Source organism: Sitodiplosis mosellana, unplaced genomic scaffold, assembly GCF_009176505.1.
Source record: "Sitodiplosis mosellana isolate CC-2019 unplaced genomic scaffold, AAFC_SMos_1.0 Smas_scaffold_2, whole genome shotgun sequence".
Classification (NCBI taxonomy): Eukaryota; Metazoa; Arthropoda; class Insecta; order Diptera; family Cecidomyiidae; genus Sitodiplosis; species Sitodiplosis mosellana.
In genome coordinates, this window is record NW_022595245.1 from 599,339 (window position 1) to 626,368 (window position 27,030).

General features: G+C 37.0%; 2 protein-coding genes and 1 long non-coding RNA gene across 3 annotated transcripts in view; 1 reads left to right on the forward strand and 2 right to left on the reverse strand.

Moving 5' to 3' along the window:
• Window positions 1-4,683, reverse strand: part of LOC129565005 (uncharacterized) — an 18,934-nt gene extending 14,251 nt beyond the window's left edge. The window contains exon 1 of the long non-coding RNA XR_008687557.1: window positions 1-4,683. This exon is cut by the window's left edge and continues 5,182 nt beyond it. This is a non-coding gene — a long non-coding RNA (uncharacterized LOC129565005).
• A 6,277-nt stretch (window positions 4,684-10,960) lies between these two features.
• LOC129565343 (methanethiol oxidase) lies at window positions 10,961-13,830 on the forward strand. The gene is made up of 3 exons (XM_055440126.1): window positions 10,961-11,304; window positions 11,662-12,273; window positions 12,394-13,830. Exons 1-3 carry the CDS (start codon window positions 11,283-11,285, stop codon window positions 13,230-13,232), a joined length of 1,473 nt encoding a protein of 490 aa, XP_055296101.1. The 5' UTR covers window positions 10,961-11,282; the 3' UTR covers window positions 13,233-13,830.
• Window positions 13,831-16,693: 2,863 nt separating this feature from the next.
• LOC129565342 (histone acetyltransferase KAT7) overlaps window positions 16,694-27,030 on the reverse strand; it is a 30,124-nt gene continuing 19,787 nt past the window's right edge. Inside the window, exons 8-10 of the mRNA XM_055440125.1 lie at window positions 26,523-26,680; window positions 23,580-23,675; window positions 16,694-18,076 (exon numbers count right to left, since the gene is read on the reverse strand). Of these exons, the coding sequence (XP_055296100.1) occupies window positions 17,960-18,076; window positions 23,580-23,675; window positions 26,523-26,680 (371 nt within the window). The 3' untranslated portion in view covers window positions 16,694-17,959. The remainder of the gene's footprint in view (window positions 18,077-23,579; window positions 23,676-26,522; window positions 26,681-27,030) is intronic.

The following is a 27,030-nucleotide window of genomic DNA, read 5'->3' on the forward strand; positions in this document are numbered from 1 at the left end:
ATGTGTGTGTGTGTGTGTGTGTGTGTGTGTACAAAATGACATGGAGTGGAGCATGGAATTGCGGTTCATTGAACGGTCTGAACTGAAATTTTATCGAAACGCTGTTGAAAATGCTTTAACGACAAATAACAGAGAAGGACATTAATCTGATAGTGAGCAAGAACAATAGATCTTTTACGCAGTTCGTATTACCGTATTACTCGTTAGCTCGTTGTGTTCGTTTGCGTTGTGTTGTTGGTCATTGATGAGCAAACCCATGCCGAATGGCCAATATATTTCACAGTGTGTGGAATCGAATTTTCGGCATTTTCGGCCGAGAAATATACATACAATGGGGTGTGAGGCCCCACTGTTGGTTCATCACATACAGACGATGGGTGCGCATCACAGGGATAATTTTTCCCATTTCAATGCAATGTATGCATTTGAACATACATACACATATCCAGTTCAGTGATACGCATTTTGCCCAAAGCTGTTTATAAATCGACTCATTCGTTCGTTCGTTCGTTCGTTCGTTCGCTGGTTTCGCTTTGTGTAGACATTGCACCGCCAAAACATATAAACCATCACCACTGATGCCATCAACATCAGCGTTTATGTGCGATTTTTCCGTTGCAGCTACATCACAGACATTGTGAGAGAGCGCGAACGATATATTTTGATATTATTAAAGAACAACGCACTCCAAAGCAAAAGGTTACATCGCTGCCAACACACGCCGTTGCTGCTGCTGCTCCTGCTTCTGATGATGACGATGATTTTGATGTTGATGATGATGATGGTGGTGGCAACAATAGTACGCGACGACGAATGACAGTGGCAAGTAACAACGAACGCTTCAATTTACACAAAAGGGGTCGTTGAATCGACGGATTTTCACCCAATATGAGCCAGAGTTTGAAGGCACTTTTTTGGTGCGTAGACAATGCGCTCGCATAAAACATACACACAGCGAGTGAGCTAGTGAGCCAGCGAGCTAGCGAGCTAGCGAGCTAGCGAGCAAGAGAGTGAGTGAGAGAGAGAGAGATTTTTGAACTCGGGTGACGGCATGGCCATGCATTCGACTCAGACAGAAAAGTTTTTGCATTAACCGTGGGCATTATTATATAGAAACTTCTCTCTTGTTGTGTGTCTATATCAAATTTTTGCGATTCAAGGCAGCTTATACAATATATACAGACACACATACACAGTATTGAATGTGTCGCCGTTGTCGTGTTTCAGTTATTTTAATATTGAGTGAATGAATGAAAAAAGTCGGTATAAGTATCGCTTTTCTAGCCACTTTAATGTTCAAGAGTATTATAAATTGCGTTTTTAATGTATTTTAATGAAATATTAACAAGCAATGAAAGAGGTTTTGATTTACCAATCAACAGACACATTTATAATTCCATATGTATTATATATGTGCACTCGCCTCGTGTATATATGTATAATGTGGAAAAGTGTGTGAGTGTGTGTGTGCTGCTGTTGTAGTCGCATTGAAATTGATGGAATTGCAATTTTGAATTTTCGACGAATGAAATTGAGAGATAGAGAGAGTGAGTGAGAGACAAACCACATTTGCCTGGTTTTGAGAGAGTGCTGGTTTTTCCCATTGTTACCATTTAGCAACAGTCGAACACACACACACCATTTTATACACGCTGGCATGGAGCAATAATAATTGAATATTGCAGCAGCAGCAGCGGCACATGCCAAGTCTCATAACTATTTAATCAAATCAATAAACTTGCATTTGCGAAAGGTAAAATTAATGAAAGCCGAAACAAGACATCGGTTACAGTCAAGTGACATTAACAAGTATTATAAGTGATGCTTGACTTCATCACCATTGTTATTGTATATTTGTTTATCATGAGATTTGCCAAGAGACACATTCGCTATGTCTTTATTCCCCCTCAGGCTCAAACGAAACACCACGCTTGATGCGAGGTTAAAAAAAAGAAAAAAAGCGAACAAGGAGCAACAGCAAACAAAAAGTCTGATATGATTCTTATGCTTGTAGAAAATGTGTATGAACATAAAACTTATGAATGATTTATGATTGGTTACATGTTTATAAAATGGCGAAAAGTTTTACCAGTTGACGACATGACGACATAACTTAGCATTAACATATCAATCAGGCGAATGCGAACATGACGCGGTATAATATCTAAATAAAACTGCTATATTGCGGTCATAATATTTATAAAGCGAAAAGAAGAGAAAAAAATATGGATTTCTTTTTAATTTTCTTCATTTTTCTCTTTCGTTGTACGACATTCTCAGCGCAAAAGTGAAACCAATTTTATCATCAATAACAATTGATAGTAATTTCGATTGAACAGCTATAAAGTTGTAATTGATGGCATTTGTTTTGAAATTTTTAAGATAAATAACCATAAGAATTATCGATAATGATACGGCTCAAGCAAAAGTGGATTTTATGACCGATGAAATGGTCTGGTTATAAACGAGAAACACCAGCAAATTTTGACCAATGGAGGTGTTTGATAAGCAAAACATGATTAAATCACAAAGTGCGCCATTCTGACTGTTAAACACAACCACTTAATATGTATTCGATGGGCTCACTTGGAAGATATTATACCTGAAGAAATTCTATAGCTATAAGTGATGCACATAACTGCAGGGATTAACATATGCAATTAGCGAAAGGCCCATTTTCCATTTTATACTTTTGTTTTTAATTTTCAAAATTCTACTACGTTTCTCGTTCTCTTGTTGAACTTTTTTCTTTCCCTGAATTAATAATTCTCGCTTTTCATTTCCGAAAATGAATGTAGTTGTATTTGGGGCTTGATTGTGGATGCGTGTCTAAATGAACGGCGTATCGATACCGTGTAATGCCCGTATAATGCTCTTTTAATTCAATCACTTATGGTTGCATTTACATATTAATGTTCGATCGTAAAACGGCATATTGGCAGATGTCAGGTATATGGCGTTGCATACACGCTGGATATGCTAAACGCTTAATGTTAACGCGGAAAGTGTTTTACAATCAATTTCACGAAGGCTTCGATCGAAAATCTAATTACGGGCAAAAAGCCAAATTTCAAACATATACGAGCGCACACGTACGAAATGCATGGAAATTATCGGCACTTTACATGGATTATCGCGATATGCACACACAATGTGATGAATAAAGAAATGTGTATTGCTCTCATTGTTTCGTTGGCTTGCATTCAGTTGATTTATTTTTTCTCCGTTTCGAATACAAAGTAACATAATAACAAATAACAATTTTTCAGAGCTTGAAGTGTAAATCTGGCGGAAGTGTATGCACTTCATACTACGTGCATAACGAAAAGAACGAAAAATTCAAGAGATCGTACAAGGAAATTATGTTAATACAAATGGTCGTAACGTATATTAAAATTGCAAATATTGTTTTCGATCGTTTCCAATTCGACTGTTTCGTATGAACCACATGCGTTTTTAACTGTATTTATAATATTCGGAAATTGTCTTTTGTGCCGTCGTTTTGCGTATGTGTTTGTGTGTATGCAAAAAAAAACGCTTTCTTTGACTTTGTGTGCTCCACCTGTCCAGGCAATTAATGTGCATTAGAGTTCGGCCAAAGCAACAGGAGTACAACGATTCTATGAAAAATTTAAATAACAGCCAAATCAAACGATTTTTTCGTTCTTATTGTAAGAAGAACATGCTGATTTAAGGACCACGTTCATACTCATTGTCGAAGGTTCTTGGAATGCATTCCACCGGATAATTGTTGCCATAAAATTATGTGCTGTTGCGTCTTTCGAGCGTCTATTTTTCCTTTCAACCAAAGTTGAAGACGCAAGTATTGCTTCTGGCAATCCGAACTGTTTGTGTTCGAGAAGCTCGGGTTTGTTTTTCGAATCGTTCGAAAGTAAACATTTCCGATTGAAATAACCGTTTAATAATAATACATTCTTTGAACATACGGGATCTTGAAATTTCACCCCACTTAGTCAGTGTTGATTCAATAATCGGCCAATAAAAAAGAGACCTTCAAGACAAAACAATCGAAATTTGATGAATTTCCAAGCAATTATCTCAATCAGGTGTGATATTCATTTATGGGTGCAACGGCAAAGACGCAATCCAAACGAACGGTTGAATTAGCGAATAATTTTTTTTTGCAATTCGAGCAATATAATTTCGATGGTCTCATTCCCGTTATTTTCTTCTTCTTCTCTTCTGTATTGGAATAAAGTGTTTGATTCAATCGTTGAATACGTTCCGTTTTATTTGTGTGTTTGTGCGCATTTTTTTTAGACAACAAGCTTCTGTTAGAGTAATTAACCTGGCATTATCATGCGGGGAACACTGGAAACCGAGAATAAACGGAAACCAATAAAAAATGAGAACGATGAAATGAGAGAAAAAACGAGATTCGAGGTGAATTGAGGTGCAAAATACCGCCTGCATCTGTCGATTGTGCATCTCAATGGGAGAGCGACGCAAAAGAAAATTGCCGAATACTGTGTGTTCGAATATTTGGAAATCCGCAAAGCCAAAACAAGACCAACACACGATGCAACGTAATTTTTGCACTGTTTTTGGTATTGCGACTTGAGCACATGCCATTGACGTTCGAAGAGACAACGAATATAATAAAACAACAACACTACCAAATTACGGTTAAGCGATTATATACTTCAACCGAAAATGATACAGCTACCCAGTCAATTATTGTTATAAATTTTTATCAATGGTCTTGAAAACAGGAAATTCAAAACAAATAATAGCTCGTGCCCCAGATCAGCGTATGTGGTGTGCTGATTTCGATGCGGTGGAAAAAAAATGTTTGAGTTGATTTTTGACATGCATTTGTTGTGTGTCTTTTGCATTTTTCAAACAAATGCATACAACTTTTTGAATCAAACAAATGAAATGGGATCAAGGATTAAATGATCTAGTCAGTGAGATAGAACGAAAATGAAGTTTTTTTTTGGAGAAACGTACTAACCTTTCCAAGAAGATTTCGATGATGAAATACAACAGCTTCTCATTGTGTTATTTGACACTGCAAACTATACAATATTGTGGAAGAACCGCAAACTATTCAATCTTTCAGCGTCTCCGTAAAAAATTCAATTCTCTTAAAGAGCGTTGTCGGACGCCTGAAAAGAGAAAAGAAAAGAACAAGTATTCAAAAGATTAGAAATTTCATTAATCATATTTACATGCTCTCAAAAATTCATTATTTTGATTTGGTTCAATATATGTTGAATGAAAGCCGCGCGCACACAAACCGGTCCAACATAGCAACAACTATCACATGAATAGCACCAACTCAGCCCACAGACATGTAGATTAATCGAGTGAAAATCGAATAGCACAAAAAAACAGCGAACCGAAAGAAAGACCAAAGAAGAAGCAGAAAAAAGGCCGAAATCAGCACGGGTAAATGGCACACAAATAGGTGAAACAAATGAAGAATAAACACGTGTTCATTTTGAACTGAAACAAGTTCACCAGTCATATAGTCTACATGTATAATTTGATACACACAAATATGCCGTTCACAAAGCAAAAAGTGCTTGCAAATATGGGCACTTAAAATTATGTGTTGCTTATTTTTCTTTCTTCGTTTGCTATTCTCTGATATCATCGTCGGTTTTTCGTTTGCTTTTCTTCCTGCTTCGACGACAAATTTTCGATTGCTTACGTATTTTTATCAATTTCGTGTTCTTTGTTCAATGATTTATATTGCATAGCGGCGGTGGCGGTGGTGGTGGTGGTGTTCGATTGCCATATCGGGTAATCGAACGGCATTGGTTAAACGTTTTTCTCTTAATTTGCAAGACAACCGATCAAAAAGAATCGAAAAATGTGACAGAAAATTGCGAGAGCGAAAAAAAAATTCTGGAAATTCTTCGAGTTCTAATTTAATGTCATTGGCAGACACAAACGAAAGAAGAAGCAAAATAATCGAAACACACATTGGTTTTACCGGGAAAAAAAAGGTTGGGTGTGTCTTCATCATCGATTCGAAAATAAAAGAATGATCATGTTCGTGGTCAATTTTCGCTATTGATTGTGTAACTCTAACCAGGCTTGGCTCATTCAAGGTTCTTGATTATTGATGAAGAATCATTATTATTAAATGATTGCGTGAAATCTTTCGTTGTCATCGTATTGCTTGCACTGTGACCAAGGTTGTTTGTCCATTGTCGTATTGATTTGCCGTTATTTTCATTGCATTATTAGCTAGACATACATGTCTTGTGGTCCACCTATTATGAGCATAAATCGTATGATTGTGTGCTGTTGCTTCATTGCAGTGCAATATTCATTTATATTTCAGTGTTTTTTTCTTTCGTTGGCGGCTCCGAATGAGAAAATATGCGAAGGAAGCGAAACGTGTTGAGTTCGCAGAAAAAAAAAACAACGAAGAAATGAAATAAACATTGGTATTCGATCGTGAACGGTAAACGATTCGGTTCAATAAAATAGTTGATTTACGATGACTGCAGACATGCGCCCTGAGCTACATTCATAGCAACGGACTCACACACACACACACACACTTAACGGACCGAGTAGCTCAGAGAACGCGAAGCAACACTGAATATAGAGAAGTAGAGGAATACGAAAAAAAAATGGCAACAACACAGCCAACTAACTTCGAAAAATGAGCACAAACGGAATGCGGTACGACAACCGAGTCAACTCAAATAGCAAAGAACGAAAGAAAAAAAATCATCGCTCGCGCGCGCGCGCTTATAACGCAAAAATGATTCATGCAGCTTACGTGGAACTTAACAAATAAAGATTGAAAACGTTTCAATTCGATCTTAATCACTAAGTATGTGGATTAATCAAGAGTACGATTTGTTGGATCAATCGACATTGGACGAAGACAAAATCCGCATGTCATTCCAACACCAACAAATGTAATACCAATTTAAACTTCAATGGAATTCAAACTAACTGACTGGGCATACAAATACAGACTTCTTCCCGTCGCAAAAGAAAAAGAAGAAGTAGAAAAAAGAAGAAAAAAAACGACATTTAACCAAGGTCATTTGTTTGACAAAGAGCAATGCCTCGCAGCGTACCCGGTTCCTGTTTCGCTCTCTATTTATTCTATTTCGCTATTCTCTATTTCGCCTGGCATCGATTACTACTTCTCCTTCAAATCGACCGAAGAAGAATAACAGGAGGAACAAAACTGTGAACAAACAGTCAAAAAACGAACGAAGAAAACAAATGAGACATACCGTTCACGTATGATTTATCCGTGTGTTTTTTCTTTAATAACACAAAAAATGTCGAAACCAAAATGGAACTACACTCGTGCACAAAATGAATTCGAAGATAAATAAAAAAACTAACAAAAATATAGAACGACGACAATGGCAATAATAAATGAGTACGACTTTATCAACTAATAACCAACTACAAAATGCGCAAAGTTTAATGTTCTTGCTACACATTTCTCTGGTGTCGTGATCGAATCGAGTGTGCCGGTGTGCGTTTGTTCACATTGTGTGTCGTGCACCGCAAATATGCGACGTTAATGTAGATTTTATTGCAAATTGTTTCCAAATACACACATGCACAATTGTTCGTACGAACAGCGAGTCCTATTTGCTTTTGGCATCTATCGTTCGGTGTTTCTGCCCAGCTAACACGCTCGGTGTATGTGTGTATGCTACACACAGTGAGCACAGGCATACGCACACATACCGTACACACCAAGCGAATGCTTGCTAATATTTATTTTGCATCTTGTGTTACGTCCGAATTGATATTATTGTGTAGAGTAACGACGCAGTTGGAAAATACCACATTAAAAGCATCTGAGTAGCTGTAACGAATAGAGGAGAGAAAAAGCCAACGAGCTATAGTCTCTGTTGATAAGAGCGAACGTTTATGATTGTAGTTGTTGCTTTCCAGCCACAGCGAGTATGTTTGCACACAGACAGGCACGCACACGAAATGGATCACACAGTGCTGCACAGTATCCAGTCGACTGTGTCGTATGCTTGGTTAGATCGTTGCAATTGAATCGGTAGTGGTGACAAATACACCGGTGCTCTCGCCACCTTGTTCAGCTCGCATTTGGCCAATTGTTTTAACTGGCACAGTGTGCGTATCACAAACCATTCAGTGTGTCGATTCGGTGTGTATGTAGTATGTGCGAATTGACCAATAGGCAATAGATAAAGTCAATTGAAACGAACGCACCGAACATTCCATGGCACATCAACTTTGCGTATATGATGATGATGATGTGGTTGCGTTTCATTGAAATAAAAATATTCCAAATCACTTGATCATTTTTTTTCTGTATGATTGTGTGTTTGCTCAGTTTTCCTCTTCGATTCAATATTTCGTTAAATTCTTTTGTCTGACGCTAGTTCGCTGGTGTGCGTTCTTTTTTTCTATCTTTCTTTCTTTTTCATTCTGTTTCTATTTTTTTTTTGGTTTAGCGCGATTACGGAAAAATGTATATTTAGACAGCGCAAAGTACAAAAAAAGCTAGCATTTCTGCGGTTTATAGCATTTCAAATGTGGCACGAATATCGCTGGTCTTCGTAACGTTCGTTCGAAATAATAAGGGTACATAGAACGGGCAATGCCGATGCATTTTGTGTCGGTACATGGTGAACGCCACTCACACATCACTCACATATACAAAACATAATTTATAATTTGAATAGATGAGCGCACTTCTGGCATTCCATGGTACACAGTGTGTATGTGTGGCTGTTCACTGTTCAGGCGAAAAACTAACTCACAAACAGATTGATCTTTGCAAATGAGCAACGTAACAAATAATGCATTTCTATTGACGATTGAACATCAATCGGACGCAAGCGCTCATTCTCTCGCTCTTCCTCCCTTCCTCTCTCTCGATCCGCCTCTATTTCCCTCACACACTCTCTCTCTCTCACTCGTTCGCTTTTTCTTACTCGCTGGCTTTATTTTTCCGGCCAGAAATCATTCCCGCTTGCTTGTTCGCTACATTGTTGCTAACAACATGTACATTCTTTTTCTCGCAATTGATTTTGTAGCCTTCAATTATGAATATTGTGGTATGCTTGGAATCAGATTTACATTTCTACAATTTCTAATTTTGCCAACACACACGCAGCTAATAATAATCATGTACACGATGGTGTATATGATGCAAAATTGACATTCTCTGAGATCATAATCTAATCATATTTATTGACGCTTGCAAATGAAAATATGAAATGACACTTTGATGTGTGTGTTCTTGCTCGTTGTTTTCTATATCACTCGAAATCGGTGTGTTTCCATTTGTTGATTCCATTTGCAAAATGTCATTTGCGGAAGATTCCTACAATGTATGTTGGTTATTTCTGTTTTTTTTTTTCTCGTTTTGTTCCCATTGGAAGCGTGTGTATTTCGATCTTATCAGAAGATGTCATAATGTGTACGTTGGGAGCGGAAAAAAGGTCATATGATTTCGACCGATTCGAGCGAGCTAAATCACTAAATTCCATGATGTGACTCAAACAATGGTAATGATCAACGCAATTTTACTTTATCACAATATAAATAATAATTTTCAACTCAAACACCGAATGCCATGTTCCCATCGCGGTCATTTGACTGCTAATGTACACTGCCGATTACATTGCAATGCGAAGTGTAAAAAGCCGTCGAGGCAAACAGAAAAAGAGCAGAAAAAAAATTTAGTCATCTTTCTCCTCTAACCATAGAACTGGCGTCAGTTCTGGTCTGCTAGGAACACATACTTTTCTACTACCGATTAAAACGAACGAAATGGAAGGAGAAAAAAATCATCGTTAAGGTGATTTTTATGTTTTCATTCAGCTGTGTATTTGCTCGTTGCGTTATTGTAGTTTGTTGTTGTTGCTGTGTCCATTGTTTGAACGCTTTTTTTCGCATTTCGTTTAAAATAGAGAAGAATTTGAGGGAAGATCTATAAAAATACCACTGGTTTTAGTATCTAAGCGTCGAATTGATCTGAAACTCGATGCCAATGCTGTTGAAACAATTTTTCTTCGGTCTTTCTTTCTCCTCCTTGCCTGTGGATGAGTTGTACGCCAATCGCAATAAACCGCTTTTACAAAAATAGAATTTTCGATGTGAACGATCTCTTCTTATTTTGTTGAATGGCAATAAAAAAGACCGCACAACGGAGTGAGAGAGAGATAAAGCGAAATCGTGCTACAATTTAATGTCCCACGCGCATTAATTAAAAATTGATATTTGACTTAGCCTCTTTGCCTAATCAAGTTAAGCTGGCGAAAACGGAACAGTCCGTCTTCTCTTCAGCAGGTCCGAAAAAAATTCTACGAAATATGGCTTCATGTGCTGGTCAAAAGCCCTCTCTGAGCTCCTGACGTGTGATAATTAATTGTCATGGATTCGATGGCCGGCACTTAGCATAATTTCATATTCTTTCGCTCGGAATTAAATTGATATTTCAATTTAGATACGAAAATTGGACGTAGTTGAAGCACTCAATTTGGGTATTGAGGTCCGGCAAACTGAATCAAATGAAAACTAATTGGTCTTTAAAAATGAATTATTATGATGCGTAATCTTTTTTTTTTGTTTGGCCAGACAACGCCCTTCGTTTAACTTGTATAGCTGCGTACGAAGAAGGAAAAATATAAGAGAAAAGAAGTGATATCGACTTGATAAGAAAGAAGAAAAACAAAAACAAAAACGCTAGATGATTAAATGCGATGGGCTAATCGCTTGAGGAGTTAGAATCATCTGCTTTCACTAAAACAAACCAGTTTCACGCCAAAAATATAATATAATTGTCAGAATGACTTTTTAAAAATGAATAATAAAAAATAATATTTATCAGGCACGTTTAAAAATATTGCAGCGTTGAACAGCAATCAATTATTTACATACACATCAATCTCTGTACCCGGTTTCAACGCATACCAACACAAAAAATACACACGTTTCATATTTAAATCCAGTTCGATTCGAGTGGCACGACGATTGCGTCGTGTTTTTATGTGGATGTTTTTGTTTTTGTTGACACTCACAGTAGCACTGATAAAGCAACATTGATCTTGTTGTCAGTAATACAGCTATAAATATAAGGCTGCCTTTACATCGGCGTAAACATTCACATTCACATTCTTTTAGTAGTCGTTTGACTTGCACCAAATTCACAGTGTCACAACAGATTGTCAGATTTCGAGAGGAATTTTATTTTCTAAACCGCATTTATTCAAGGAATATTCGATCAACACCATTTATATCAATATTTCTGCCTTTGAATTCTTTACATTTTCGGTTGAAATATGGCTAAAGCCGGTAATTCCTGTAAGTTTTTACTCTGTTTTGCTTAGACATAGAAATGACGATAAAAGAAATTTGACAATTTGACAGCTCACTGGTTCATTGACATTTTAAGTAAAATACGAAGAATTATTTTTATAATTGAATTATTCTGTTTGAATGACCACGATTTCATCGCGATAAAACGTGATAATAATTAACAAAACATCGTTTGAACGATGTGATTTCATTGAAATGATACCTTTCCATTCGTTATCCGCTAATGAGATCTTTGAATGATAAAATGCATTTTTCACGTTGCGATCAACATTTTAACGTTTGAACATTTTTCATTCGCTAACAGAAAACTAAAAAAGAATAATAAATAATTCTTTGTTCTAGGTTGTCGTCATGGCCCTGGCTATGCATCTCCTTTGGATGCAATGAAAAATGGTCCACGCGAGAAGTTGCTGTACATCATTGCTGTTCAACCGGATTTAAAGCATTCGGATGGTGATTACTTGGCAACGGTTGATGTCGATCCAACGAGCAGTACATACAGTCAAGTCATTCATCGTACGTATACGAAGGCCAAAGGAAATGAGCTGCATCACAGTGGTTGGAATACGTGTTCGAGCTGTTATGAAGTGAAAGATCAAGATGTTGTTATTCCGAAGCGTGACAAATTAGTTTGTCCGGCACTCAATTCGAATCGAGTTTACGTGTTTGATATGAGCCAAGACGAACGGAAACCCGTTTTGTATCGCGTAATTGACAGCACCGTTTTGAATGAGCACAATGTGAGTGCGCCGCATACAACGCACTGCATGTATGACGGAACGGTATTGATTTCAACAATGGGTGACCGTGATGACAATGCAAAAGGTGACTTCATTCAATTTGATAATCAGTTCAATTGTCTTGGCACATGGGCACGTGGCGACAAACAACCCGATTGTGGCTATGATTTCTGGTATCAGCCGCATTTTGATGTACTTGTCGCTTCTGAATGGGGTAATTCGATTTTGTTTGGAATCAATTTGATATTTTCAAGAGTAAAACTTTGTCAAGTTTTTCTTTAATCCGAATTTTATTTCTTAAATAAAACTAATCAAACTGAATCTCTCTCGAAAGGTGCACCAAAGCTGTTTAAACGAGGTTTCAAAATGAGTGACATCGAAAATCCAAAGGAATATGGTCGCACATTGAACTTCTATCGCCTTTCCGATCACAAGCTTTTCCAAACAATCGACTTGGGTACAGATGGAATTACACCATTGGAAGTGCGATTTTTACACGATCCGCTCAAGGCAATCGGCTTCGTTGGATGTGCATTGAATTCGAATTTATACTGTTTCTATCGACCGAATGAAAACGACGAACAATTCGTGTGTGAAAAAGTCGTTGATATTCCAAACAAGAAACTGTCGGTTGACGGCGTTGAAACGGAGATCGGCGGAATGATGGCAGATATTCTACTTTCGTTAGACGATAAGTGGTTGTATATGAACAATTGGTTACACGGTGATGTGCGTCAGTATGACATAAGCAATCCGAAAAAGCCGATTTTGAAAGGTCAATTGTTTTTGGGAGGCGTTGCCAATCGCAAACCAAACGTTCGCATCGTTGACGATAAGGAATTGGACTATGAACCAAAACCTGTATTTATGAAAGGCCGTCAATTAGAAGGCGCACCGCAAATGTTACAATTGTCTTTGGATGGGAAACGGCTTTATGCTTCATCCAGTTTATATTCACCGTGGGATCGTCAATTCTATCCGGATATGGTAGCAAAAGGCGGTCACGTGGTGTTGATCGACGTGGATACCGAAGAAGGTGGGCTTACATTAAATCCAGATTTCTTCGTCGATTTTGGCGCCGAACCGAATGGCCCAGCCTTACCACACGAGATTCGTTACCCTGGCGGCGATTGTACTTCCGAAGTTTGGCTAGCTCAAACAGCAAATAAATAAATCGTTTCACAACTTATCGCAAACAAAAATGTTTTTATACCATTCATAATGGCACAAAGTCCATAGAGAGGTCATCATTTAATCAGAGATTATTTCCTATTTAGGAAACATATATGGTCAATTCTACGGACCTGTAACGTTACCAGTGGACTGTATATGTTTAAATCTCCGCTATCTATGAAAGATATCAAAAAACTGTCGAGGTATAAAATGTAGCTGAACATGAGTACGATCATTCGCAAATAATAAACTCGTGAGTTTTTTTTTATTTGTTTGGAGATATGGGCAAATTAGTTAAGTGGTTCAAAATTCGTAGGTTTTCATACATTTTTTTGTCATCTCTCAACTTGAACGCTCATATTTCCACATAAATCAAAGAAATTCACTATTTTTCTATTTGCGAATAATAAAACACATCTAGAGCTACTTTTTATGCTTTGATAGTTTTTTGATATTTTCTATGCTAGTGGAGTTATGAGCAAATGCAGTGCACTGGTAACGTTACTTGTACGCCGTAGAATTGACCATATATTGATGTACCAAGTGAGTTGCACTTTCACTCGTCAATTGAAATAAATATCATATTTTACATTACAAAGTTGTTGTTTAATTTCCCATAACATCTTTAGTCTGGAAATGGTGTTCATTTCCCGAGCATTTGTTTGCTCGGTAATTATTTGTCTCATTGGTCTAAATTGGTTGTCATCACCTTTTTCCTCTCTTTCACTCGTTCTCTCACTCATGGACATGGAGTACGCAATGCGTCTGCTTGTCGATTGCGTTTGTTGTATCAACAAAGTAATCTTGCGAAACGGACAACCATTGAATGATGAACCATTCTTATGTAAATATTGACGGTTGTTTCAGGCAAAGTGATAAATGCTACAATGAGGGAGCATCGGTGTTCGAACAAAGTAGCTCACAATTCAAGATGTTGCTGTCCATCAGTACAGGGGAAAAAAAAGAGAGAGAGAGCGAGCTGTAAATGAATAAAAGTGTTAATTAAATGGCCCGAAGGAATATTAAGTTGTCAGACTACAATGTAATACTATGTCTGGCCGATTGTGGTTTCGATTGCATGCACGGGCCACGATGTGTCGTTTACGTTCGTTTTTTTCCTTCATTTTTTTGTTGCTCTCGTTCAGTTGTTGGATCAATATATGTTAATTGGTTAATGATAATTACTCCGGCTATCTCGTCTGCATATTCGATTTCAGCACATTTGTGGTAAATTTGATTTGTGAATTGTAAATGAAAACCAAATATGCACGGGCATTGTTATGATGATGATATGACAGCGAATGCCCTCGAGATGTGGATGTTGTGCAAAATGTGCTTGACACATGACGTCCGCGTTATCATATATTAAAGTGGAAATCTCTATACATCTTTTTTGTGGCCGTTTCCCAATTCTTATTTTTCGTGTCCGTGTGTGTGTGGCTAATTTTCACGTGAAATTTTTACTTTTCGTATCTCTGCTGTGAGGAATGGCAGAAATAACAAACAATAAAATAAATGACGTAAGTCTTTGGCTCTTGGAAGAAAGAATATGAATAAGCAAAGGAGATGAAAACGAAATGGACAGGCTATTGTTCCAGTGTCGACACATTTGGAACGCATGTATTCGCATGATTTTCGATTGAAATAGTCTGAGTGGCCTGAAATTTCTTCGAAAATGATATTATCCAAAATCACCGAAAATACTCGGAACTGCCGCCATGCAATGCGAATCTATTTACGAAAACACAAACATACCGGCAACGACAGGCCTATCGATGGGAACGGGCAACCGGAACGGAAATACCAATCCCTGCACATTGCCACAGTTTCTGTTGTTTTGCGCCATACTGGTCGGTGCATGTTTTTGCGCACACAAACAAAAATAACATAAAAATTCCTTTGGTTACTCTCGTCGGTCGTACGATAGACGCGAGATGAAAACACAAAACACACACACACGAAAAAAAGGAGATTAAAAATAAAATACATTGAGTTATTTCCTGTAATAATATTTTGCTGTCCAAATTGATTGCTTGTACAAAGGATTCGATTCAAGTGAATCGTTTACGAACACACCACAATGATGACGCGCGGGCACAACATCAATGTGCGTTCGACGGCGACAAAAAAAATCTGTTGTACATTTTGTTACTAAATTGCTATCTTATGCTCTTTTGCTGTAAACACATTGTACCCAGAAATTCACAAGAATTGAGTGATTTCAAAGTATTTTAATTGTTTTATTTAACGGATACTTCGATGAACCGACAAATGCCAACCGAATATTTTCTCGGGAGTTCGCTTTTTTTCGTTTGTTTTTATCATTTTTATTTCCGACATGATCGTAGCGAAATATAATAACGAATATATATTCGAAGGTACCGTTTTTTTTTTCACGCGTCTTGAACATTGTTTCATTTTTAGACACTCATTAGCGCAGAACAACCGTACTTCACTCTTCTTCTTTTTTTCGTGTGTTTGAAATGATAAAGCGTCAATGCATTCGATGGCCAACAGAACATACACCGATGGAAGGTTTTGTCATTTCGTTGCTTGTTCATTGAGCCAGTCTCGCTCAACTTAGAATTTGAAGAAATAAAGAAATCTTAAATTCCACACGAGCTCAAACCTCAAGAACAACAAACAAACGGACCATACAAAACAGCTCGAGGCTGTGCGTATTCCACTTAGCAGGTGGGAGATTTTCTGAAGTTCACAGATGTGTTTGTTCGTTCATACCAATTGATATGATTCTCGTTAATTTGCGAAAATACCACTGATCATTACATGTATGTCTCGTCTTTTTTTACAAGTAAATAATAATCATTTGCACGGCGTTTACGGTACATGTCATTAGAGCTCCACAGAGTTGTATGTTCCGAACAACACATACACACACATTGCACAGAACAAGTAACGTTTATTAACTGATGTGTTGTTGTTAAAATTCCTGTTCTGGCTAATAAATTGTGAAGCTTGCCGATTTTACGGCACTGATGCATTTTATTGCATATTTCTTTATAGCAATCATTTTCGCCATTTTTAGTTGCCTTTTTTCGTGTGTGTGTGTGTGTTACTTTTTGATTGACGGTATTACCAATTGACATGGTTCTGGCCATGTTTAATGTCGGCACACCATTTCTGTTCAGTTGATTTGTGTGCCTGCTTCTTTGGCACTTCTCCGTTTTTTTCGCCTTATTTTCATCAGATGAAATCATGTTAATGGTTTTATTATTGCTCATGTCTTATTCTGATAATTGTTTTGCTTCCGTTTATTTCGCACTTTAAGATAAGGACTCGGTGGCTTTTACGGCCAAATGTGATCATGATCTTTAGTGATCAAGTGAAACCCGCTGACATATCTCTTTTCTTTCTTGGCAAAAGCATGCACGAAAACCACAAGCTATTTATCAAGATTTCAACCCAAACAACATTATTCCAAATGAAAAGACAGTGTTGAATTGTTTTTTTATCGATTTGAATATCTTTGTTTTATTTGACGAAATATCGAGTTTTGTTTTGATGTTTTAATTAAATGCAATTTTCTTACAATAATTTTTCTTCATTTTTTGTGTGTTTGTGTTTTTCCTTCAAAAAGACTGATTAATTGCAACATTAGAAGATCAAGAGAATCTATTATCTTAATATATGCACGAGTAATTAAGGTTTTGTTTTTACGATTATGATTACCGAAACAAACAAAAAATAATAATTTTGTTGAAATAACTTTAGCATTATTTCAATCTTTAAAAAAATGAATAATTCATTGAATTTTTTCGAGAATATTTTGTTTAAGACTTATTTGCCAACACACATACACGTGCAGTGGCTCCTAATTAAAAACGACACAAGAGATTATTCCAAGTACTATAAAACAAATTTTTCGGTTAATATTAGTAGTATTTTATGTTTCCGACAGAAACAGGTTAGATTTTACCATATATATGGGTTAATATTAGAATCAAAGAATTATTAATTATTTTCTAAAACACAAAGACTCATTCCACAAAGTACAATTAAATTTCGATGATGGGAGCGGAAGGTGGTCTAATATAAATATTGTAAATTTCATCACGAGAAAAGGACACATTTGACAGAAAAAAAATATACAAGCTTAAATACAAAAAAAAAAGTCGAAAACTCGAAATGAATACACTTAAAAATCTATGAAACGAGCACAAATCAAACGACATATATACTTAATTAGAACAACGCTGCAATTCCTTTTTTCTGCTTTTCTTTTCTCGTTCAAAGAATGCGAAACTAAAAACAGCTTCACACACAACATAAACAGACGTACAATAATGAAAACCGATTTTAAAAAAGGAAATTCGTCAATAAATTAAGAGAAATGTAGATAATTTTCGGTTGTTGTCGATATTCGTTCGATCCGTCTCTGTGGCCGCGTACCAAGTAACGAATGTGTGTTTGTGAGAAAAAAAATGAAGATGAGTTATTCATAGCGGTGCAATGATAATACTACGCGCTCTAACTACGTTATGCAAACTACATGACGTAGAGCACTACGCGCCTCGACACGTTTGTATGGGCAGTGCACCGCTATGGAGTTATTGCTGCTTGCTGTCTTGCTTTTACTGCTGCGTCTGCGGATGATGATGATGGAAAATATTTTCGGAGAAGCTGATGTAATTGTTGTTGATCGTTTGATGGATGGCCGTTGAGAGCAACATTTGTGTCAATGGTGGTAGGCAATAGTTCACCTGGCGCTAAGACGATGTCGTTGGTGCTGGCGGCACAAACGGCGTCCATCGCAAGTAATTCCGATCGATTTTTACAACCGCTCCGCGACGTTTCACACGTTCCGCGTATTCCTCAAGTACATCCTGCAACGAAAAAAAATACACACACAACCCCATTCATAAATATATCAAAATGATTTTAAACAAAAATTGAGGAAAAAATTTAAAAGCAACAACCATCAATCATGATAAATTAATCAGGCGACAGCAATTCTCAGAAATGAAACGATTCGCGAAGAATTTTTATTTTTTTAATTCTTCCGTTCATATTCCATTGACGCACGGTCTTTCGTTTATAATTAATTATCTTATTTAAACTCTGGCCTCTGTGCATAGGCAAAAAAATAAGATTGTCGCAACTTCGAGTGTTGACTCTTTCACTCAATAGGCACTTATTTCAGGCCTTTGCAAATATCACTTTGTTCTTCCTTTTTTTTCTCTCTTTTGAATGAAACAAACAATGGGAGAAGTTTGTGTGTTATCTTTGCGACGTACTTGAATGGAACGAATCTTTGGCCATATAATCCAATAAAGGGGTGTGCTCAACGTATTACGGACAATTTCACAATGATCATTCCCTGAATGCAATACAATAATATTACATTTTATTGCAGATAATAGGAATATAATTACGCGTGTTGGAAAAAACGACTTTGCACAACTTCCACCGCGAGCCATTCGGAAAAAAAGGGCCAGACAATGCGCGCCCAGCATATTTACATTTGCATTTGTGATGGGTTTTCTTTATCTTTTTTTTCTACTTCTTCAGCTAGAAGAAGCTTAAGCTTGTAAATGCAAGGCAGTGCATGCAATCTCATTTACGTCTGAAGAATTATTGTGCTCAAGCACAATGAACCATTGGTCATTGTATCGTACGTGCCAGAGCACAACCATTGTGTATGAGTGTGTATAGCTTATGAATTTGCGCCTCCCGCGCAGAACACTGACTCTCAATTGGAATTGTTGCACTCGGCATTGGAAGCAGGTAGCACACAAAAATTGAATAATAATTTACAGAATTTGCCATCACCACATAATTATACGCATTTTCTTTTTTCTTCATGTTCTTCGCCATTTTTAGTTGCCTACCGAACCAATTCGTTTGGTCTGCCTACAATGAGGTAACATAAATTAAATACCACAATGAAATAGCGTGCTATCTTCCACGTTAAGTAAACGCTGCTCGAAGCAAAAGATAGGTTTCTGTTTACATTTCTCTCGATTTCTTCATTGGCGATCATTTGTCGAGGACATGAATTGTTGATCAGCTGAGCACATTTCGAGATATAATTTAGACTTTAAAAATCGACATGATTCCCAAAAAATCTACTTTGACACATCCCATTAGCCTAAGTATTACGTCAAATGATCCACTTGACACGAGTGATAAAGATGCATATAAAAAAATTATTAGTATGCTAATGTATTGCCATGTCAATCACTTCATACACACACATTTCGATGCATCGAATAATATTACATTTGAAGTACTTGTTGTTTTTATCTTCCGTCAAAATTATATAGCTCGATGCAAGTACTCGTCGAATTAAAAATCTATAAAAACATGTCGAAGAGTGTTTATCATGTATAATCGTATCAAAATTGACATTGTCTACACGAGGATATTAATAAAGAAGAAAATTGTGGTTTAATTAAAACGAGAATATTATACCGAAAAACAATTTCATCATATTATTTACTTTGGCTGACATGATATTAAAATTAATTTAATTCACTTAAATTTTCGCATAATTTGTAATTTTGGCTATGCTGGTGAATCATGCATGCATTCTGTCCACGGTTACAAACAAGAGAAAAATGAAGCAAAACAGAGAGACGATTCTCGATGCTAATTTCGTAGAAATGGCAGGTAATATCATCAATATGACCGTTTGAAGTGTGTTCTGGAACGTTAAACGGCCGTTGAAATTTTGCCGGGCGCGCACACATACAACTTAATTCCGTTCTAAGAAAAATGCGTTTCGTTTTTGGTGTAAGTGCGACCAAAAAAGTTTTACCGACAGGACCATGTGCAGTGCACACCATCCATTGACGAGTGTTTTCCATGAGATGGGTAACATTTTTATCACACCTTTGAATGTATCGCATCAGCGTCCAATTAAACAATCAGTTAAGCTAAAGAGTTTGAGCCCATCGAAGAGAATTTTTCGATTTTTCGTCAAGAGCGAGAGCGAGAGAGAGTGAATGATTTTGGTGAATTTGAATTTCCGAATTCCCACATCGAATTACGGTTAATGGCGGTACTTTTCGTGCTCAATTATACTTGGCGGCTCGAATTTTCTGCAAAAAATATACGCAAGATTACTTCGTATGTTCGTGTAATGGGAAACGGAGCGGTCTCTCGAGCGACAACACCATCGATTTTTCTCTTTTTTAGCCGTTTTTGTTTATCATCAACCGCCGATTAAAAAGAAGTCGTGTACATCACATTCGTCAACACTGTGTAACACAAAAAAAGTGAGGAAATGATGGTAAAGAATAACAATAAAAACCATCTGTTGAAACTTAATTCATGCACTTATTGAATGGTTGGATGAAACGAAAAGTTGAAAGGGAAAAAAACTCATGTTCAAAGCGAGACATGCGTCAAGTAAACTGATGTGCCTTCAACGAAGATTAGCTTAAGAAGCGGCAGCAGCATGAAAACACACATCGTACATTACTTCAACAGCTTACTCGTTATCTTAATTAAATTATTTTACATCCATTCCAATACGCTCATTTTCGACTGCACAACGCACGAATGCTGAGAAAGAAACATGGGACATGCAATCGCCGAAATTTTTCGATGATGTTTCCACGCGGCTTAAAGAATAGAGTATCGCTGCAAGATGCAATTCTTTGCAATTATGCATTGGAAATGTGTTCGCCAATCATTTCGCTTTTGAGTTCAATCAAACTGGAATGAATGAACTGGAGGAAAAGCACCCAACATTTCGTTCGATGTCGAGCATTATCTGTCAGCGGCAACCATTTTTGGGTGTTATCTTAATATGGTGACGGTTATTTGAGCGGCTTTTTACACTGCCGAAAAGCACATCAAACGAAAAAAATCACTTCTGGTCGTTTTTAGCTTGCCGCATGACATTGAACTCGACAACGAAAATTGGTTCGTTCCATTGCGACTATGAATCGAAACGATCAATTCGATTTAGTTCGAAAATTATCTGCGACGTGAAAACGGGCCGTTTCATTTTTAAGTGTTGTTTTGTCATTAATCTGCGTCATCTCGCGTGGACTGCATTTCCGTGCCAGAGGTGGTGTTACTGTTGAAACGTGTCGTTTAAGAGACAGATAGAATCGGCTATAAAACAAGTGCATGATAACGCTAAAAGCGCTTCCGATTGTTCATAACATGTGAATCGAAAGGTCATGAATCGTGAACACATCGCACGCAATGCGACACAAATAATAGCACGTGTTCACCATATCGAATGAGTTTTATCCATTAACATCGTGCTCTTTGTTCTGTGTTGAATATTTACTATGCGCGAAATTCAGTCACCGGCTCAACACCGGCGGCATTACGACCACTGACTTCATCGAAAAATGAGTTTCGACTGTTGATTCAACATGTCAATTGCCTTCCTAGACGAATTGACCACCACTATTCATGTCTATATCGATTTGTTTTCTGTGTCTATAGACAGGCAATAGCCTAAGACTGTATGTCTAGCGTTCATTACACGCTTTTAATTAATATGAGTAATTTAAAGTGAGCGAGAGAGAAAGAGAAAGAGAGAGAGAGAGAGAGAGAGAGAGAGAGAGAGAGAGAGAGAGAGAAAAAGACAAAACAAAAAAATGTCGAAACAAAACACTTTAATTCGTTTACTGTAATCGCATGTACATAATAGCATAATATATTGTCTGGATGATGGACGCTAATAGCGTTAATTATGTTGGCCGACTTTCAGTTGAATTATATGTACTTTTCGTTCGGTTGTAATTCATCAAGTGAGTGAAGACGAGCTGAACAACGAACCAACGCGTAAATGTGAGCATTTATAAAATGCGAATCGAACGCACTATTAGCATTTTTTGTGGCGTTCCATGCCTTTGAGTGCAATCCAATTGGATTGCTGAGCAAGCGAGAGAAATGTAAAAAAAATGGTTTTCTTAATGCGAATGAATTGTGCACATGCATTTGGGACAGAAAAACGCAATGCACACACCTCATGAAATTAAAATATATCGCAGAAATGATACAACTATATGTAATATGATAAGTATCTGCAAATGCGATTGAGGCACAAAAGCGAAACAAATGAAAGACGAAACAAAAATATTCGCCAGAAATTAAAATTGTTGTTTCTGTGCTTTGGCTGTGGCCATTGTTGTTGCATTTAACAAGAGAGTAACGAGAAGAAAATAAGTAAATTATATATGGAAATGTATTTTCGATGCACTGACACATAAAAGTGCAAGAGATAGTAGCAGCAGCAGCAGCAGTAGCGGTGGCAAGCAAGCGAGCGACCGATAGTCAGGAGAAAGAAAGAAATGATGGCCCTGTCGTAGCCGTAGTAAAGCGTAAAAAAGGTAAATGATGTGTAATTGATCATGGTTTCCTTCTTTTCGTTCAAAGCATTCCATTTCACTGACAATAAAAATTATATCACCACTTTTGTGCCGTGTAATGCTCACTGGATATTTCGCATGTTTCGTGCACACTATCTTCAAATGTGAGATTCTTTCATAAATGCAACATTTCAACGGAAAAAAATAAATAAATGCTTAGAGCCGAGGCTCGAAACATAATCCATCGTCCATGATTTAATTAAAAATTGGTCGGATTCTCATTTCGTGGTTTTTTATGTATTCAAAATTGATGTTCTTGAATATTTATGTCGCATTTTCAAGAGTTTTCATTTCGTTTGAATTTAATACTTTGCATATTTTATATATCGTATCGTTATAGGCTCCTCTTTGTACTCGGTGTCTTTTTCGTGAATGTATAAGCAGCGGACGCGTGAGAGACCAATCGCTATGCTAAAATCCAATTGCAAACAAAGAACGCTTAAAAGCGGATATTTTTTGTAAGCATGCAACGAGCTGGTCGTTTGAAAGGATTCAGCATACATTTGATAAGATTGTGAAGAGAGGCGAAGCGAGAGAGAATGTGTGTGTGAAACAGAAAGAGAGAAAGAGATACTGAATGCGAATCAATTGGAAATTTATTAAACTTTAACACACACACATTGACCAACCAACCACACGACCGGCCAATTGGAAGACGATAAACGTACAAACGGTGGAGAGATCGCATTTTGTACTTGTCTTTTTATAATGTCGTTAAAGTGATAGAGGAAATTTGATTAGTTCGGCTCTCTCTCTGTGTCGCATACACACAGATTCAATGCAGCGACTAGTGGCACGTGCCACAATGAATGCAATCTGTTCGGATCACAGCGTGCAATGGACAGAGGTTTCCAGTTCTTGTCGTCGTATTTTTTTTCCATTACTTTGGTTGTCGTTAAGGAAACACTACTGTGGCCGAGCTACTGTTGCTGTGCGCCCGTCGTAATCAACCCAATGAATGCATATATATATATATACAACGTATACGCACCTGCTTCTTAAGTATAATATGTTTGCCTTTCCAGTACTTCATCATGCCCAATGCTTGTAGTGTGCTCACAATATCGTACGAATTTATGGCCATTTCCTAGAATTGAAAAATCGAAAAAGACAGAAAAAGATTTATTAGTTGAAATGTAATGATCCTTATTCGTTTTTATTCTCTATAAGGTGGCAGAAGAAAAACAAAACGGGAATATAAGTGAAAAATATCCTTGCAGGTAAATGATTTTCTGTTCAATTAAACTAACAAAACTCTTCTCAATTTTATAGGTTTTTGTAATTTTATCGTTTAATTTTTATTATGCTCTCAGAGGTGGTTGTACTTTTTTACGATATAAATTGCAATTCACCAAGTAACAAAAAGCCAAAGAACTCCAACTCGCAATTCTTGTATCATTTACTACAATTACTATTGCGTTTCTGTTATATTACAATAAAACAATAAAATGTTGTAGATTAATCCATTCGCTGCGTTTTCTCCATGTTCAATGACAACGGAGGATTTCTTTTGCTTCTTCTTCCTCCTCCTTTTTCAACACATAAAACAGTGAGACAGAAACGATGGAAAAAAAACCCAAAGGAATTCCAAACGGACACCTGCAACTATGTGTCAAGAATTATGAAACGATTACGATGACATGATTGCGTTAAAAGAACAAAGAATTGATTAACATTTTAAAGCGATCGCGCTATAATTCGCATTCTGAATATGGTGCATAGGTAGCGTAGAAATAAAACCGAGCAACCAGAAGCAGTGGCAGCAGCAACAAGTGAAATATGCCAACAAAACTGACGTTAATTGAAAATTATGATAAAACAGAAGAAGAAATCGAAATCCGAAGAGGAAACAAAATACAATAAGCTTTTGTGATAATGATCACAAACGGAATCCGTAATGAGTTCTCAACGATTTAACAATTTTTATCGCATTAGTGAGATGAGGAGGTCTTTTCATTTCGATTCCGTTCCATTCTTTCGTTTGCACCCATTCGCCAAGCTCAAACTCACACATACATTCTGTATGGGTCTATGTCCCGCGTTGACTCACGGGCCGGTTTCGCCTCTACACGGCGGTAAGAGATGATTATCGTGGCATAATTACAGTTTTTGTACATAATTACTTAAGAGTGGATGAAAACAAACCGTTCTGATAATTTATTCAATTATAAACTAGTTTAGTCAAGGAAACATTATATAGCGCAGCGCCCAATAAAAATGACGACGATTGGCCGGGCCGTGAAATGAATGCGAGAGAGTAAAATAAATAGGGGGAGACTAAATGATTACAATCGATCGGGATGAGTTTATTGTTGTTCCGATTTTGTTTTCGATTTGTTGTTAAAATGTTTCTTGTTCTTTTTTTATTCCGCTCTTAATGAATTTACATTCCAAATTGCGGTCTAGTTATTTGCATTTTATGGAATACAACCTAAATCGGAAAACCACTTTCATATATACCGGCCGAATGCTTACGCCGTAAAAGTGGTGGGCCAAAGCTTATGCTGCTGCTTAATCCATCGTTTAATTGGAGAGTTGAAGCTCAAAAGGGGGCGAGAGATAGTCAAATTACGGTGCGATTTGTATGCATCAGTAGCAATGTAAGCGATTGTTTCTAAATTTCTCAATTATTTGCTCATTTTCATCTTTATTTGATTTTCACATGACAAGATCCAATAAATTCAAGCGGCCGGCTACCACTATTTTACCGGCATGCGAATTTCCAGACACAATAAACAAGCCCGAGAACATACATATGCGGCGTATCGCATATTTACGCTCTCACATTCCATAACCATGCATTTGCACATATATCCACGACCGATGGTTTGTTATTACTTTGCCAATCGTCTCTCCGCACATATATTTTGTTGTTTTTGTTATTTTATTTTCAATTAGATGCAGCATGCGCTCATCAAAATATCAATTTATACAAAAACATATCCGTTGCGCGCATAAAGGTGAAAAAACACACACAACAAGAGCACCGATGATGATGATGGTAAAAACACATACGTAGAGAGAATATATACAGCACCAATGCGCAATGGCAAAAACTGTCTTCGATCCGCTCGAACAAGTGGATGGACTGTACTGGAAAGAACAGTTTGCAAAGCATTTTTTCAGTCATTGCGCACTTGATATACACACACAATAATTATTCCAATGTAATCAGTATTAATTCCGTTCTTTTTTCTCCATCGCATGGAAATGAATTCTTGCTGGCGGGTCTCCTTTTTAGGTGAACATTGCGAAACAAACATACACACACACACACACACACACTCGCGTATGCATGCCGAAAAAAAGATAAATGGCAAACATTGAGTTGCACTCGAAAAAGAGCAACAACGCAAACGCATACGCATACACACTCTCACACACAACGTGAGCGAGCCCGAGTAATTGCGATATTTGAAATATTATAGCCATAAGGAACATAATGACGAACGATATACATGGTGTAATTCAAATTTCTGTTGTTCGCTCGTTTTCAATATGATAAAAAAATTTTTTTTGCTCGTTCGTTTCGTTTCGATAATAATTTTTTATCTCAAAATGATACACGATAAATTGCATATAGCCTGTGTGCACACGTCCCCTCCTTCAGTGGCGAGTGACATCGGTTTATTAAATTAAACAAACGATTTTTATCGCTAATTAATTTTTTTTTTTCAATTTATGTTTTTAAGAAAAAAGAGAGCCCAAACACGATGAACGAAAATTGACACGAACATGGTTTTGCTTTCGTTTTAAATTGTAATTAAAAACTGGGATAATTGAGAAAAGAGAAGAACCGAAAAAAATGAAATGAATTATGAGAAAAGCCTTGTTCTTGACTAAAAAAGAAAAAGAAAATATGGTATTGCAATAAGAGTTTTGTTGAGGTTGAAGAGAGACAGAAAATGATTGGTTTTATTGCTTGTGCACGTACCTGCGAGACATCTTTTATGCTCAATGTGCTGCCAGTCCGTGAGCACAGATAATCCAATAGAACATCTTTCCAGTACGAACGATACGAAATCAAACCGAGATCAGACAATGGCTTCTCCGGCGAGCCAATTTTCCCTTCAACACGGGTCAAAAGATAACCTGAAAAGAGAGAAGCGAAAAAAAGAAGAAAACAGTTGAGAAAAGAGAGCGAAAAAAGGCACAATGAAAACACGTACGAATTAAAACATCAGAATGCAAATTGGATCACGAACCAACATTGATTGCTATCTGTTCGTGAAAAGAAGATATTACGCAGAAGAGAAAAAACAAGATGTAAGCGAAATGCGTATCAGATCCGCCATGTAGATGATCTGATGAGGAGTTGACCGAGGTGCAAGTAGAAAAAAAGTGTCATAATAATAATGACTGATGCAAAGTACTAGAGGGTGACGGCAGAGCCTGCTGTTAAATGGAATAATAAAATCCTTAACGATGATTAAGCGATGTCG